Source organism: Liolophura sinensis, chromosome 7, assembly GCF_032854445.1.
Source record: "Liolophura sinensis isolate JHLJ2023 chromosome 7, CUHK_Ljap_v2, whole genome shotgun sequence".
In the NCBI taxonomy this organism is placed as follows: domain Eukaryota; kingdom Metazoa; phylum Mollusca; class Polyplacophora; order Chitonida; family Chitonidae; genus Liolophura; species Liolophura sinensis.
Window position 1 is genome coordinate 42812744 of NC_088301.1, and position 15195 is coordinate 42827938.

Here is a 15195-nt window from a genome sequence, read left to right on the forward strand (position 1 = left end):
GATCATGCTTGGCTACCTTCATTCTCATTTCAGAGTGTTATTTCACTGTGAAAAAGGACAAGTAAAACATGAACTAAAGTGACTCATCAGGAGTATATATACGTATGTTGTAATATCAGAACAATATAACCAAGACTGATTTAGTTCAAGTCATTTTTCTTGCTTTTGTTTGGATTGAGTAATTTTGATGTTGAGCGAGGACGACAACTTCCCTTCAGCTGTAAGAATATTCGAACACCTTGACGGTGGAGCTTGTCTCCATGGTTCTGTGGTTTGATCTTCTGCTCTCAATGGCTTGTTCATTTTCATCGTTTTACACGCCTACAGCATACAATGTGGAGCTTTGTCTGGACTTAAAGTCTCGAAAAACACAACATAAACTGTGTTGATATGATATAATTTTAAAGGTGCGGTTATTTTGTAAACGTTACAAATGACTACATGGGTGCCCTATTCATAGCATCATTTTCTAAAACTCAACTAAACCCTTCTGTAATATGTGTTGAAATTAATTTTTTTTTTTGATTGGTGTTTTACGCCGTACTCAAGAATATTTCACTTATACGACGGCGGCCAGCATTATGGTGGGTGAAAACCGGGCAGAGCCCGTGGGAAACCCACGACCATCCGCAGGTTGCTGGCAGACCTTCCCACGTACGGCCGGAGAGGAAGGAAGCATGAGCTGGTCTTGAACTCACAGCGACCGCATTGGTGAGAGGCTTCTTGGTCATTACGCTACGCTAGCGCGCTAACCGACTGAGCCACGTTGGCCCCGTGTTGAAATTAAAGGGTGATAGGTCTAAGATACAACATCGATCTACCTAATTGAAACAACACATGAAAATATCCAGAGTACTGATACGTTAAATTTAATATGCCTATTATGATAAAATCACCAAGGTAAAAGACTACTGAGTAGAGAGTAAAATCAGAGCAGTGATTACAGCGTCATAATTGATAAATGGTCGCACTTCTTACCGGTGAAATCTGGCCTCTTTTCAATTTACCTCTCTCAGGGTTTTATTCCAACTGTTCATGTATATGCTTACAAGTAGCAACGTACACACCCCTTAGCACCATGGCTGAGAATAAGGTGAAAACATGCAATGGTGTCAGTTGCAATTTATTAGACGTATCTGATCTAGAATTACTCAAAATATTGTGTTCTGAGGCCTCGAGGATACCAAGTCCACCAGCAGAATGGTGAATACTGAGCATAGAGTAAAAGCAGAAAAGCGACGACGGTAATATGGTTGTCAAATAATCACACGTATCAAGTGAAATCCGGCCTCAAATACAGAACACCACGCCTGTGATAATTGCAACCCACGGTTACACCGCTTGGCCAGAGGTTGTACCCATTTCACTTCAGTTACCCTGTCAAAGTTTGGACCTGGCCTTCCAAGTGTAGTTATAAAATGACTTGCAACCCTAACTGAGTTAATAGAGTAAAATTATAATATATTAATATGGAAATATTTTATATTATATATTCATATGCAGGTCAACACAAGAAGTGATCTGTCAGCAACCTGCCGTGGGGTTTCCCCCGGGCTCTTCCCGGTTTCCCCCACCATATGCTGGCCGCCGTCGTATAAGTGAAATATTCTTGAGTACGGCGTAAAACACTAATCAAATAAATAAATAAATCAACACAAGAAGTTAGGCTGTTTAGGTCACCGTACTCAAGGGAGGTAACACTGGGTTCAATGTCTAAGGTGTGCGGTGATAAGCAAAGATCCAGCACTGGCCGTCATGGTCTGTTTCCTTTCTAGGTCTCTCTGATGGTAAAGGATGTGTCAAAACAAAATGGCGCCCTTCACGGCTGTAGTTCATGTATGGAAGCTAGATTAAGAGACACGGTACGTTGTAACAGTTTCATTACGATCATAACGCTGACAATCTACAGCTGTACACGACTCTGGCTTACGAAAGCAATTAACATTGTTTCATAGTATGATATTTTTGTCAACAGAAGTTTTCTTCGTAAACACACTGAGATCACGCTTAAGTTGTGTTCATGCTACCGGCCCCTAAATAAAGTGTACCCTGAGATACCGTTCTCAATGGTATGGCAAATGGATTTGTTTTTGAAGCTTTATGATTGTGGTTTTGTTTGGTAATCTTTAGCTGACAACATGGTTAAATGCAATATATATGGTATATGTTCAGAGTCTCCTGGGTAGGACGTTATACCTGTATACCAGTGCTTACCAGGCTATATAGAAATGTGCTCCTTCACTACTACCTGAATGGCGCCTCAGTATATTTAATGCTGTGATATGTTTTAATTTGTATTTTCAGGTCAGAAGACAACATGGGGAGGATGTTAGCTATGGAATCCCTTGATTTTGTGCTATTTCATTCCCTTGTCCTGACAATAGTGACCTGTGTGGAATTTGGTAGGCTTTTATTTATTAATTAAGCATCATTATCATATTTAAATAACAAGGTACGTATCGGGTGTAAGATAAAACAGTAATAATTTATCTGTGTTATCGTCATGTCATTTTTATATGTATTTATACTGTATATAATCTACAAAACATATTGCCTCTTAAAAGTGTGTATTTATTCTTTTCCAGAATGTTTTCAATACAGCGACCATTTGACAGACAAGGCAATGTACAGATTGAAGGAACGAGGACTGTGGAAGAACCTAACTTGTAGGCCCGGCACCAAGTGGAACCGGAACGGGTGCTACTGTGCCACTGACTGGACGGAAGAGGAAGCACATGACCCGCAGCACACTCACTGCGACAACTTTCAAACTGTGGCCGGTGAACCGTCTCAGTATAAGCAAAAGAATCCTACCAACAACAGTTGGGAAACCAAGGACTGTCGAGACTTTGATGAAAAACTCTCGTGGAACCAAACAGTTTGTCAATGTGTACAACACCAGGAGACGATCAATGTTGATCCGGGTAACACTCATTTATATTCATTTAAGCGACCAATCAAAAGGTTAAATATAAACGAGTGAGTCCTCCACTATCCCCAGTATAACAACCACAAGCTACACTATTAACAAGTCATTTACGTGTTCTCCAAGTGTATGCATATTCAGATTATACTAGTATACCCAAATTTGCCGAATGTAGTTAGGCTACCTTTGATATAGTCACTCCTCGACCGCCCTCAGATTTTCCCTAATGTACAAAGATTTCTCTAGTGTAGTCAAAATTCCTTAGTGTACGAAGACTCTCCTGGTGTAGTCAGATTTCCCCAATATACGAAAACTCCTCTAGTGTAGTCAGATTTCCCCACTGAACGAAGACTCCTCTAGCTTAGTCATATTTCGCCAGTGTACGATGACTCCTCTAGTGTAGTCAGATTTCCCTCAGTGTACAAAGACTCGTCTACTGTAGTAAAATTTCACCAATGTACGAAGACTCCTCTAGTGTAGTCAAATTTCCACAGTGTACGAAGACAGGTGTAGGGTAGTCAGATTTCACCAATGTACGAAGACTACTCTAGTGTAGTTAAATTTTCCCAATGTACGTACAAAGACTCCTCTGGTGTAATCAGATTTTCCAAGTCTAAAAAGATTCCTTCTAGTGTAGTCAGATTTTGAAAAAAATGTACTATGCATCGTCAGAGTTTAATTATATTTAACGAATGCACTCCCCGAGTAAAGTCAAAGTGCTTGAGTTGATTTCAGTCAGATTTTCGGAGTGTAGGTAGATTACCTGAGTGTAGACAGACCATCGGGGTTAGTCTGATTTTCTTGGAGTGGGCAGAGTGCTCGCGCGTAGTTCCCCTGATGTAGATGATATTTCAAGTACTCCCACGCATGCCTATTAGAAAAGTTCTCCGATTACAACCATATAGTCAGATTCCCATATTCGTTTTATTTTTAAAATTTATGCGTATATTCTAGCCTGTTATTTCGAATTGGATGTGAGTAATTTCCCCTTCACGGACACTGCAAGTTTCTGCCTTGAGCATTTTTGGGGCGTTGGAAATGTGTCACACAACTACAGTTGTACGTCACTATAGAACAATTTCGACAAAATGGTAACATGAGCCAGTGTTTCAGGTAATAGTTTTCAAAACGATGTCCTGGCCACCTTTACGTGACACATATTTTATTTCTGTTTCAGACAGCACGGCGTGTGACACCATGTTTGATTATTGTTTCGACACAGACACGGTCAGCTCTAAATATTACATTAAAAAGACAAACAAACAAAAGACACAAACTGTTGAAGACGTGGACGCATATAATGGCAAAGCCGTTTTCCTCAATCAAGCTCCGCTTTTGGTACCCATCTTCCTCAACAACGAACTGGGAGTCTCCTTTCAGATTTACGTCAGATTTAAACTTGAGGCCACAAACAGGGAAGATTTAAAAGACAAGTATCAAGTGATATTCTCCAGTAAGGGTGAAAATCACACCGCAACTATATCTTGCAGTTATAAGCCAAGCACCTATACTTATCGGTTACTCCTTCAGAACGAAACTCAACCAGCTCCGGTGATACAGGAATGCTTTTATGAAGCTGGAGTAAGTACAACTTATTTACAACTTATTATTGCTCGTTTTATTCCTTTTAGATAAAATATATTAATGTTATTTTCACTCGTAAAACACATTCTATATCTTTGTTCCTCGATACTAACTGATGTGTATGTTTAGTAGAAAAGGCTGATTTCATAACTTTTTACAGGACAAGTTTACCTCTTGGAAGAGCATATATATCCTATATCAGGATGGTGAAGTTATCATGGCTGTTAACGGAAAGCCATGTTTACAGTTTGAGTTCACAGGTAACTTGTTTTTAATATACATGAATATTTTAATACACATGAATTTCCAGACCGAGACTTAAGATTTCATCTAGGTGCTTGATAAACTTCAGGCCAATCTCCTGAATAAACTGAGCAAATGTTACCCCAAAACCCGGTATACTGATATTAAGCTTTGGACGGTTTCGTCTTGTTTGCATTTTGATATGGAATTGATGGATTTATTGACTTTATTGATTGTTGCCACATTCAAGAATTTATATTTATACGATGACGGTCTATATTATGGGTAAAAAAAACCGAAGTGCCCAGAGTAAACCGCCGCCCTTCGGCAAGTATCCGATATACCTCCTGACTTAAATCCACAGACGAGACAGGGATAGCTGAATTTGAGTTTCAAGGACCAAGGAAGGGGTCAAGATTTTCCGGAAACCATAAGCTAACCCTGTTATTTTGTCGCGCTCGCTTCTATAAGCGCTTCCATGTGACAGCCATATCTCTACTTTCACTGTGTCTGTTGTGCAGGGTATCCAAAGTTTAAGTGTCCTTTGGCTATAGGGGGGTACCCATCTACATATGATGATGGACGGACCTCGGATGAATCCATTATGCTCGGATATATTGACGTGGTAGGTAATTTGAAACTAGATCGGTGTAGTATTAAGTTTTAGCAGTAGTTCATGGTGGTAAACTGACCGGAATCCTGAAAATTTGTCATCATCAAATATATAATGATAGGTACATCAATGTAATTTGACTTTGCAATGTCATTTATACCTACCATTTAAAAATTTAATCAAACCGAATACTCGGCTGATGCCATACCTCACTGGTTTGTGCTGGGTTAGTCAAAACTGCTTACTTCTCGATAATATCAACTGGGTTTTATGGATTATATATCTGGGTAACTGATAAATCAAAACTCTGCTATCAGCGATAAGTCAAACCCTGCAAGGCACTAGGTCGTTCTGAAGCCTTGAAACAGCTATCATTATTTTAAGTTTCCTCCTAGAAATGATGGTTATCCCAATCTATTCACATCTATGCCTCATGTTTCTTTGTTTTCAGATGTCAGTGGACAGGAATTGCAGGTCGCCAATCCCGTAATAAACTGATTTATCAGAAATGTCCGTAATGTAATAAAGGGGGATAACCAAGGGAATCTACATACCTAAGTCCTTATGGCTATACTATAGTTTGCAGCCAGGACTTGGGCATCATCGCACAGCAAGTGACTGATTTCCCTGCCACAGGTAGTCAGCATGAATAAGTGAATAGTTATTAATGTGCTTATCTGCTGCAGCAATTGGGTAATTACCTTATCATTATGCAATTCGCACGCATACATCTAAAAGCACCACTTAACTGTTGTTCTTATTAGTTTTAGAAATGCATATTATATTTATTATGTTTCTGATATGTGGCAAATTTATGTTCAAAAATGTGGGTTAATGTCTGTGTTATATTTTGAACTATTCCTCTGTATGTGCCAAGGGTATAATAGCCATAATCTGGCAACTGATCTTGGTTCAGGTAAAACAGACTTCCCTTCTCATTATAAATGAATTATTTCCAAGTTATTTAAGTTATGGTTAAAAATAATTTCCCACGAGAGGTGCTCACATTAAATACTATCTGTAGATGAGAGTTAATAAAATTTACTTACCTGTACAACAGTTTAATTAGCCGTGTGCATTGGAGATGTCTCTATGCTGACATTTTTCTACTTTCATTATTTTCCACATGCAATGAATTTTATAATGCTCCAGTGACTAGCATCTTTGAATACGACATCAGTGATAACAGCTGTGCTTTATATACACATTGTTTTATATACTAGGTATATATTATTGTCTGCATCTTGTCATCTTTATTTAATTTTATTATTTTTCAACGTGCAGTGAATTGTATAATGTATGAGTGATTGATGCTCTGTGAAACCTACATTTGTGAAAATTGAAATGAAGCTGTTGTGCTACATCTTCATGTACACAAGAATGAATTCGTCTTTCATTTAGTGTGTTGATATGCCATAATGCGTTTATTCTATATTAGCTATCAAAATTTTAAAAAAATAATAAAACAAAACATGTTTTTCATGGACTTGTTTTTGATCGGTTGGTTGTTTATGCGAATCTCAAGTATAATATAACAATATGTTATTCGGTTTACGTTGATACAGTCACTGGTCGTCTATGTCAGTTTACTCATGAAGTGAGGTGAAACTAAATTCACTCAGATTGTGAGCTTACTAAATCATTCAGATCGCTACATTGTTTATTACCTAATTCTTCTCAAGCCATGGTGCTGTAGGTTGTGCAAGCTGCTACTATTTATGCATTTACCTCCACAGTTAAAATAAAACCTATAACTGAGGTATATTGACTAGAGGCCCTATTTCACTGATTTCGTGCAATTTTCCAACAATAACGATGTCGTCGCTATTCAGTTAATAAAGTCAAACTTTCAAAATTACTCTTCAGGAAAATGTGATTTAATCTGTGCGTTGCTGTGATTGGCATACAACGCCCAGGGCTAAATTTTGGGTCAATCGCTCACGACGGCATCTTGTACGATATCTGATGATTATATATATATATATATATATATATATATATATATATATATATATATATATATATATATATATATATATATATATATATTATATATATATATATATATATATATATATACACACACACACACACACACACACACATACACTTGAGGTTTTCAGTTATGTTACGAGGAGGAGTCATTGGGTGTGTGTACATATAATGTGTCTTCTTGTCGATATCTCCAAAAGTGCTGCCTCCCCGGAAGTATGACGCAGAAGCCACTATACACCCAACCCAGTCTCAGTGTACTGACACCGGGCCAACCAGTTATGTTTCCTTGCTCTAAGTTCTGCCGACTTCGAAGCAGACGCTTTAAGCAGACACTCTAAGCCACCGAAGCGGTTAATGCAATATCTGTACATAAGACATGTACACGCAGTAAATTCTGAGGAGAAATTCTAGGAACCTTTAGTTATGAAAAGCTGTATATCGCCGCATGTGCAAGTTTTTTGCTAATGAAACGGGCTGTCTTTATTAAACTCGCAACAATCATATTTCATATTGTCATATTGCATGAAAAGAGGCCACATCGAATCCGGCTAAAGTTAATTTGATCATATTTTAAATTATCGCTGATGAAGCCTGGTTGAATGACCTTCTAACACACCTTAACGCAAACAATCGGGCTTATCGCCTTATTAACTATTATTAAGGAGAGATTCATGGCTGACAGAAGTAGCTACATACCCGCAACAGTTATTCTGTCCTTGTGCTTTGTTGACACAAACCAAGATGAATGATATGACGTGTATTCTTTGATTAATGTATGTAGATGTTATCTGATGGATAAACAATTAGCATTGAAAGAAACAATATGGCTTCGTTCATGTGTAATAGAGTGTTTTCTTAGAGATCACTACAGCTCATGCATCAAAGGCTCTTCATCTCGATTCACTGGCTTGTTGGCATTTAAATGAAAATGCAGAATCAAGTTAGACAGCCTCTCTGCATGTACTGTGGGTTGCATAATTTGATTTTAGCTAATAAAGGGAAAACTGCTACGATGTATTATGCCTGTACGAGAGAGATAAGCGAGATTAGCTACGTAGAAGATGATCATCCTGCCCGAGATACGACCGCCTGTGCATGAATGACCACCAATGCATGAAAGATTGCCCTTATCACCTTTTTTCCTTTGCAAGTGATGTTTTTTTTAAGACTGCAAGAGATCTTGAGATTATCAAAATTACTGCAATCTGACCGGGGTATCTTATTAATTAAAAGAACTGTAATTTAACCTGTTGTGTAGATAAGGCGCATCTCTACTCGCGTTATATATTTTTACTATTTTTTCTGCAATGTTGTGTAAGAAATATTTGTAATGGTAATGCTATACCTGTTGAAAGGATGGGCTTATATGATTTATGTATAAAGTATTCCCTTGCCGCTGGACTGTTCCATGACATTTGTACCCATAACATAATGTAAAAATGAGTTCCTATATTAGTGCATTGAATAAAATCCTTAACTAAATCAACACAATGACCTATGAGCCTCCCACCAGTGTGGTTGCTGTGAGTTCAAGTCCAGCTCATGCTGGCTTCCTCTCCGGCCTTACGTGGGAAGGCCTGTCAGCAACATGCGGAATCAGTATTACGTTTATAAGTGTACAATAGTAGGGAGCAAACTTGCCTCAGTACAAAGGCATGGGAAGGTCTGTCAGTAACCTGCGGATGGTCGTAGGTTTCCCCTGGGCTCTGCCCGGTTACCTCTCACCATAACGCTGGCCTCTGTTGCATACATGCAATATTCTAGAGTAAGGAGTAAAACACCAATTAAATAAATAAACAAGTGAATAAATCAAATTATAACTTAGCCGATTCGATTCAGTATGTTTTTTAAATTTGACGTGTAACAGTCATGATGAATAAAATGAATATTAAAGCACGAAAGAGGCACCTCAGGGATCCGTTCAACATTTTGGTGGAGCGCATAAATACGCCATGTGACCTGTGCTATACACCTATAAAAAGCATATATATGTAAAAGAAAAAAAGAAGAAAAAAGTAATGGTGCACCTAAATGAAAAAGAATCCCTTGAAACGATATCTAAGTTTAGGGTAGTTGATCGCAAACTATTTATGACATAGATCTTCTATTGAAAGTCTAGAATACTTTCAATACTTTCATGCTTGTTTTCTAGGACGTTAACGCCCCACCCTCCATGTACATGCACGTCCGTCTCTGCATATTTGTGTTTAACCTAGAGTAAATGTCTTTTTTTTCAGGCAAAAAAGGCTCGAGGTTTTCATCAAAGCACATTCCACGTGTCTTTATTTTTGGGATCTATTGATGGACAACCAGAAATAAATACAACACAGATAATGATGAGTTGCACATACCCATACGAATAAAATATACTGACAAATATAACCCTGTTTTAAAGTAAAACACCGAAATAAAACAATAGCTAATTTGCCAACACAGCAGCTGTGAATAATGTATACTGTTCCCGGTGGGTCATCTAATAAAGTGGGTGATTAAAGATGTAAGTGTATACCCTCTGTATGCACCAGGACAACAGCTCGACAGTTAAGGCGTCTTAGAGCACCGAGAGGTATCAGAATTGTTGCATTAGTACTACTGACTAATTACCACTACTAACTCATATATCACCTGCATTTTGTGTATGTCGTCTTACAAACACATGGCCTTTTTAACAACTTCAGTCCGTTAAAAGCACTTGTTCTTATAACCTATAACCCATAGGTAAATAATTAACCAAAAGTATGCGTTGTCACATTAAGCTGGATATACACGTGTAAAATACTGGGCAGCACTGTCAAATCATATATCATATGAGAAGAGCATATACGGTTTAAACACAAAATAGATTATATTTTAAAGGAAGAGTACCCAAATACAGTCGTTTTGCATTCCTAGATTGATTTACCCTCATAGCTGATCACAAACGTTCGCATCATGGTTGATTTTACTTGTCTGATTGGTTATTTACGCGCTACTAAAGAATAACATCATATTTGATCAGGTTGATCATTGACTGTTTTATGTGATGTTAAAAAAGAAAACATTGCTTACCCAATCGCCAATTAAGGTCTGTAACTTAAGAAATCGATATACAGGTCCGCAATTGAACTCTAACGACTAATTCTCTAAGTGGAGAGGTATCCGTCATTTGTCACACGGTCATATACATATTTTCACCATTCACACACATGCTATTTATTCTGCTTTTTTGTGGCTTGTATTACCTACACCACAGTCATTAGCCGAGATTAACCTTGTGGAGGAAATAGAGGGTTCGGTCAAGACGAGCCGCGGGGGCTAGCCAATGGCCATCGGGGGTTATCTTCATCTGGGTTCCACACCCACGATTTCTTACAAACCAAAAACAACACCTGCTACACATTTTTTTTTATCATACGCCCAGTGATGGAAAATCACTTATAAAAAGTCAGAGTAGAAAAGATAAAAACAAAAGACGAAACTGGAAAATAGCACGAAACTATAGGATAGTAAAAGTAAAATGTTTGGGCCACGAAAGGAAAAAAAAAAACCAGGAAACCTACAGCATATATATAGGGCATGTGTGAGAATGTCCCTCAGACAAGCCCCATAACTCTGACTGAGGGAGACGGGACACATCCGCAGGAGTAAGATTCCGCCAAACTGCTCAACGAGTCAAAGGTTAGTTAAACATTTTTTTTACACGGACGCAGTCGGTATGCCCAACTTTAAAAGCATGTCCTGGTGTTTTTAACTCAGTGTTTTAAAGCATACCTTCAAACTCCCCTCACTTTGTGCTAGCATGTATTTTCCACACCTCAATAATGATTCTTCATAAACTGCGAATGTAGAGAGTGTTTGTGAAGGGAACAAATGTAAGTACTGAAATAGTTAATTTGTAAAGAATAAATCATAAAATCAAGTCCCAGTTAGAATCCTTTTGCTTAAAGTACACATAGATATATGTACAGAAGAATTAACTTACTACTGGTTCAAATGTATTACGTAGGCGTTGAATTTAGCTTCATCATTGCACACGTGTAACGCCCATCACCCGGCAAGGTTAGCTCGATCCGTATCACTCAGTTGCTATGGGCGAACTCTACTATAGATAAATCGTGAAATAGCCCAGGCGAAAAGATCTTGTCTTTCTGTGTTTTTTTTTAAATTTTCAACTCATTACCATTTATCTGAGATGAATGACTAAGAGGAATTGAAGAAATGAAATGCCTCAGGCTAAATTGGAGAATGTTACGAAATTAACAAAAAAGACATTTCAAATTAAACTTAAATATGACAATTTATGCATTCTTTTTCTAAACTTTCCTCATGCACACCCCAGTGCATTCTCGTAGACGTGTAAGCACTATCACCTTCGCCTCTGTACATTCTCCTGCGCGTGTATACATAACCACGCATGTCATTGTACTTGCTCGTCAGCATTTGAACAAAACCCACGGTTGTCCCAATACATTTTCCTCTATCTGAATACAATCGCGTATGCCTGTATGCCTCCTGGTGCTTACACTTGTACGAAAAATCATGACTGCCCTTAAACATTCTCCTACAAGTGTATACATACAATCATGTGTATCGTTATGCCTATGTGTGCATGTGTACGATCAGGATTTTCCACGTACATTCTCCTACTCCTCTGCACACAATCCTGCAAATCCCTGTGTCAATTTGTGCATATGTACAATCACGATTGTGTGTATACATTCTCCTACACGTGTATACACACAATCATGTATATCCTTATGTCTATTTGTGCATGTGTACGATCACGCTTTTCCCTGTACAAATCCTGCACATACTGTACGATCACGATTGCCCCTGTACATTTTCCTACACGTGTACACAAAATCTTGCACATCTCTGCCTCAGTTTGTGCATATGTACAATCTTGACTGTCCCTGTACACTCTCGCACACGTGTTTACACAATCATACATATCTTTATGCCCACCCGAGCAGGACTGTCCAGGTAGATTCTCCTACACGTCTACAAAAAATCCCGCACATCACTGTGTCAGTTTGTACATATGTACGATCACGATTGTCCCTGTACATTTTCCTACACATGTACACAAAATCCTGCACATCTCTATGTCAATTTGTGCATGTGTACGATCATGATTTTCCCTGTATATTCTACTACACGCGGACATAAAATCCTGCACATCTTTGTGTCAGTTTCTGTATATGTACGATCACAATTGTCCCTGTACATTCTTCTAGACGTGTACACAAAATTAGACATATCCTTGTGTCAGTCTGTGCTTATGTACAATCGAGACCTGTCCCTGTACACTCTCGCACACGTGTTTACAAAATCATGCATACCCTTACGCCCACCAGAGCATATGTACGATCATGATTGTCCCTGTACATTCTCGCACAAGTGTACATAGAGTCATGTATATCATGATTGTCTGCGGTTGTTCGCACAGTTATTCACACCATGGTATGCATTAACGGGCTTACCATTCTCATGAGATTGGTGTTTTAACCTATTGCTATACAAAGGCATCCCACCGCTCATTAAACATTCGGATTTCAAAACTTGTCTTTTTACACTAATGATAAGATGATATTAAAGCATTTACTTCTGTAACTCTTAATCCATTTCTACGAATGACTTTTGTCACCGTTGAACAAAATGATACAAAGAACCAAATGTCATACCTGAATATATTTTTATTTTAAGAAATTTATGAATATTGTTACTGACATGGTCGCATACCATGAACATGTTTAAATGTTGTTAAACAAGATTTAACAAGATTAAATATAAAATATAAATGATGTGTCATTGATTGAAAATATTAATAAAAATGCCTTAAAACAAAATACATTAACAGTTAATAGATTTGTTGTTATGTTTTTCGAGAAGATTATTTCCCCTTGTATGGATTGCGGTCCAAATGCAAGTCTTCCGTGTATTTATATTATGACACCATTACCTAAATACATTTCATTTAGATGTTTGGCTAATATGTGTAATATTTAACAAACTGTTGCTGGGATTAAACAATGTGCAGAAAATCAGCATTTTCCCTTTTTCTTCTCAGAATATATCGGTCACAATGCTAGTATACGCTGTATGCCTGTGCTTAATAGCTGCGGCACATGGACGAACAACCCCACCACCAACCGACAACCCACCCATAACAACGACGACAACCGAAAGCCCAACACCAAGGAGAACAACGCAAAGGCTCATAACAGGTACTGGTTGTACAGTACGTAACAGATACTGGTTGTACAGTACGCAACAGGTACTGGTTGTACAGTAGGCCTACGTAGCAGGTAGTGGTTGTTCAGTGCGTAACAGGTACTGGTTGTACAGTACGTAGCAGGTAGTGGTTGTACAGTGAGTAACAGGTACTGGTTGTACAGTGCGTAACAAGTACCGGATGTACATTAATTAACTGACTGACTGAATTAAAAAACAGCTGGAGAACTGACCTGAGGACAAGACCTTTCATTGCAGATAAATTGTTCATTACCAATATTGCGGGAGTGGACTTAATCCTTATTAATTACCCTATTCATTCCATAATGTTCTAAAATATAATCAGTGAGCTAAATGTTTTATAATTTACAGAATGCGAAGCAGGGAGAATCAGAGCTCACAGTGATCAAAATAAATTTGAGGTGTTGACTCAAGACGAAAACGGCACAGATACATGGGTCGTGTCTGACTGTCAACTTTCGGCGCTCATATTTAATGAGTCGTTCTGCGCTTGCGTGTATCCTCCTCAGCCTCCGTGCCCTTATAATGCGGTCGAGGGGTCGTCTGTGGAGTATCAGGAAGCCTTGCCTCCCTTCAATGTCCATGTTTGCACCCCTATTAACACATTCTGGAATCAGACCGGCTGCAGGTGTGATTGGAATCCCGACGGGCCTCAGGCAGTCCCCGTACCTGACGGTAAACGTTCAACTGTAACTATTTTCCGTTTCCTTTTACTTTAATATACCAATATGTGGGCGTTTAAAAGACTCATTTAGATAAAAAGAGCTAGAGTAATATCATACTTAAAATTTAAAATCTGATCAAACACATTTTATTCACATTTTATTTAGAGTAGCTTTTTTGGAGGACACTCTTGAGACCAAACGCGTCAAAGTAATGCTCTTTTACAATTCAACCGTACACACTAAAAATAAGTGTTTCGTTTTTAAAGGCTTTTCTGTCACTGTTTTGGAACACGTCCTTTTGTTTATTTATAGAAAGCTTTATTTACTAGCTATAGTAAAGAAATATTTCTTATAGTAAACATGTCAGATAGTAATGTGGTGGATATTTCAATAAACACAAATAGTCCAGTAAACATGACTGTGTTTATATTAAGTGTAAAAGCCGATAAACATGTAAAATTGATGATTGAGATAAACACATCTTCTTAGTTACCGGTATTAAACACAATTCGTTATGAATTAACACCAAGGCACTCTTCCAAAATATAACTATGTTAAAAAGGAATCACTTATTTGTAGTCTCGGGGAGAATCAGACAAAGGGGAAGTCGTATCTATTTGTTAACAGCCTTTGCTTGATTATTGGTAACCATGGTAGACATTCAGGCCTTGATTCCAATCAAACAAAGCTCAGTTGTTTCATACATAAAAATTAACAGACGAGTGTCATGTCGGTTGCTTGAAATACAACTTTCCTTCTTTCATTTTGTTACAGTTACACCATGTGAGACGATTTTTAGTACAGACTTTAATTCTAGCCCAGTTCCTAATGTCATAGTAAGGGGAGCGACTTCTGTCAGAACAGTTGACGCACTTGGTGCAAACGGTAATGCTTTAGTGATTCTGCCAGAGCGACCTACTTTAGTGTGGAAGGTG

General features: G+C 38.1%; 1 protein-coding gene and 1 long non-coding RNA gene across 2 annotated transcripts; both read left to right on the forward strand.

Annotated features, from left to right (window-relative positions):
- The first annotated feature begins 1804 nt into the window (after nt 1-1804).
- On the forward strand, nt 1805-6834 carry LOC135471637 (uncharacterized). The gene is made up of 7 exons (XM_064750942.1): nt 1805-1862; nt 2305-2402; nt 2586-2924; nt 4104-4507; nt 4671-4770; nt 5275-5378; nt 5818-6834. Exons 2-7 carry the CDS (start codon nt 2318-2320, stop codon nt 5854-5856), a joined length of 1071 nt encoding a protein of 356 aa, XP_064607012.1. The 5' UTR covers nt 1805-1862; nt 2305-2317; the 3' UTR covers nt 5857-6834.
- A 6633-nt stretch (nt 6835-13467) lies between these two features.
- On the forward strand, nt 13468-15147 carry LOC135469971 (uncharacterized). The gene is made up of 3 exons (XR_010444367.1): nt 13468-13567; nt 13947-14270; nt 15035-15147. It is a non-coding gene; the product is annotated as an uncharacterized LOC135469971 (long non-coding RNA).
- Nucleotides 15148-15195: the final 48 nt, after the last annotated feature.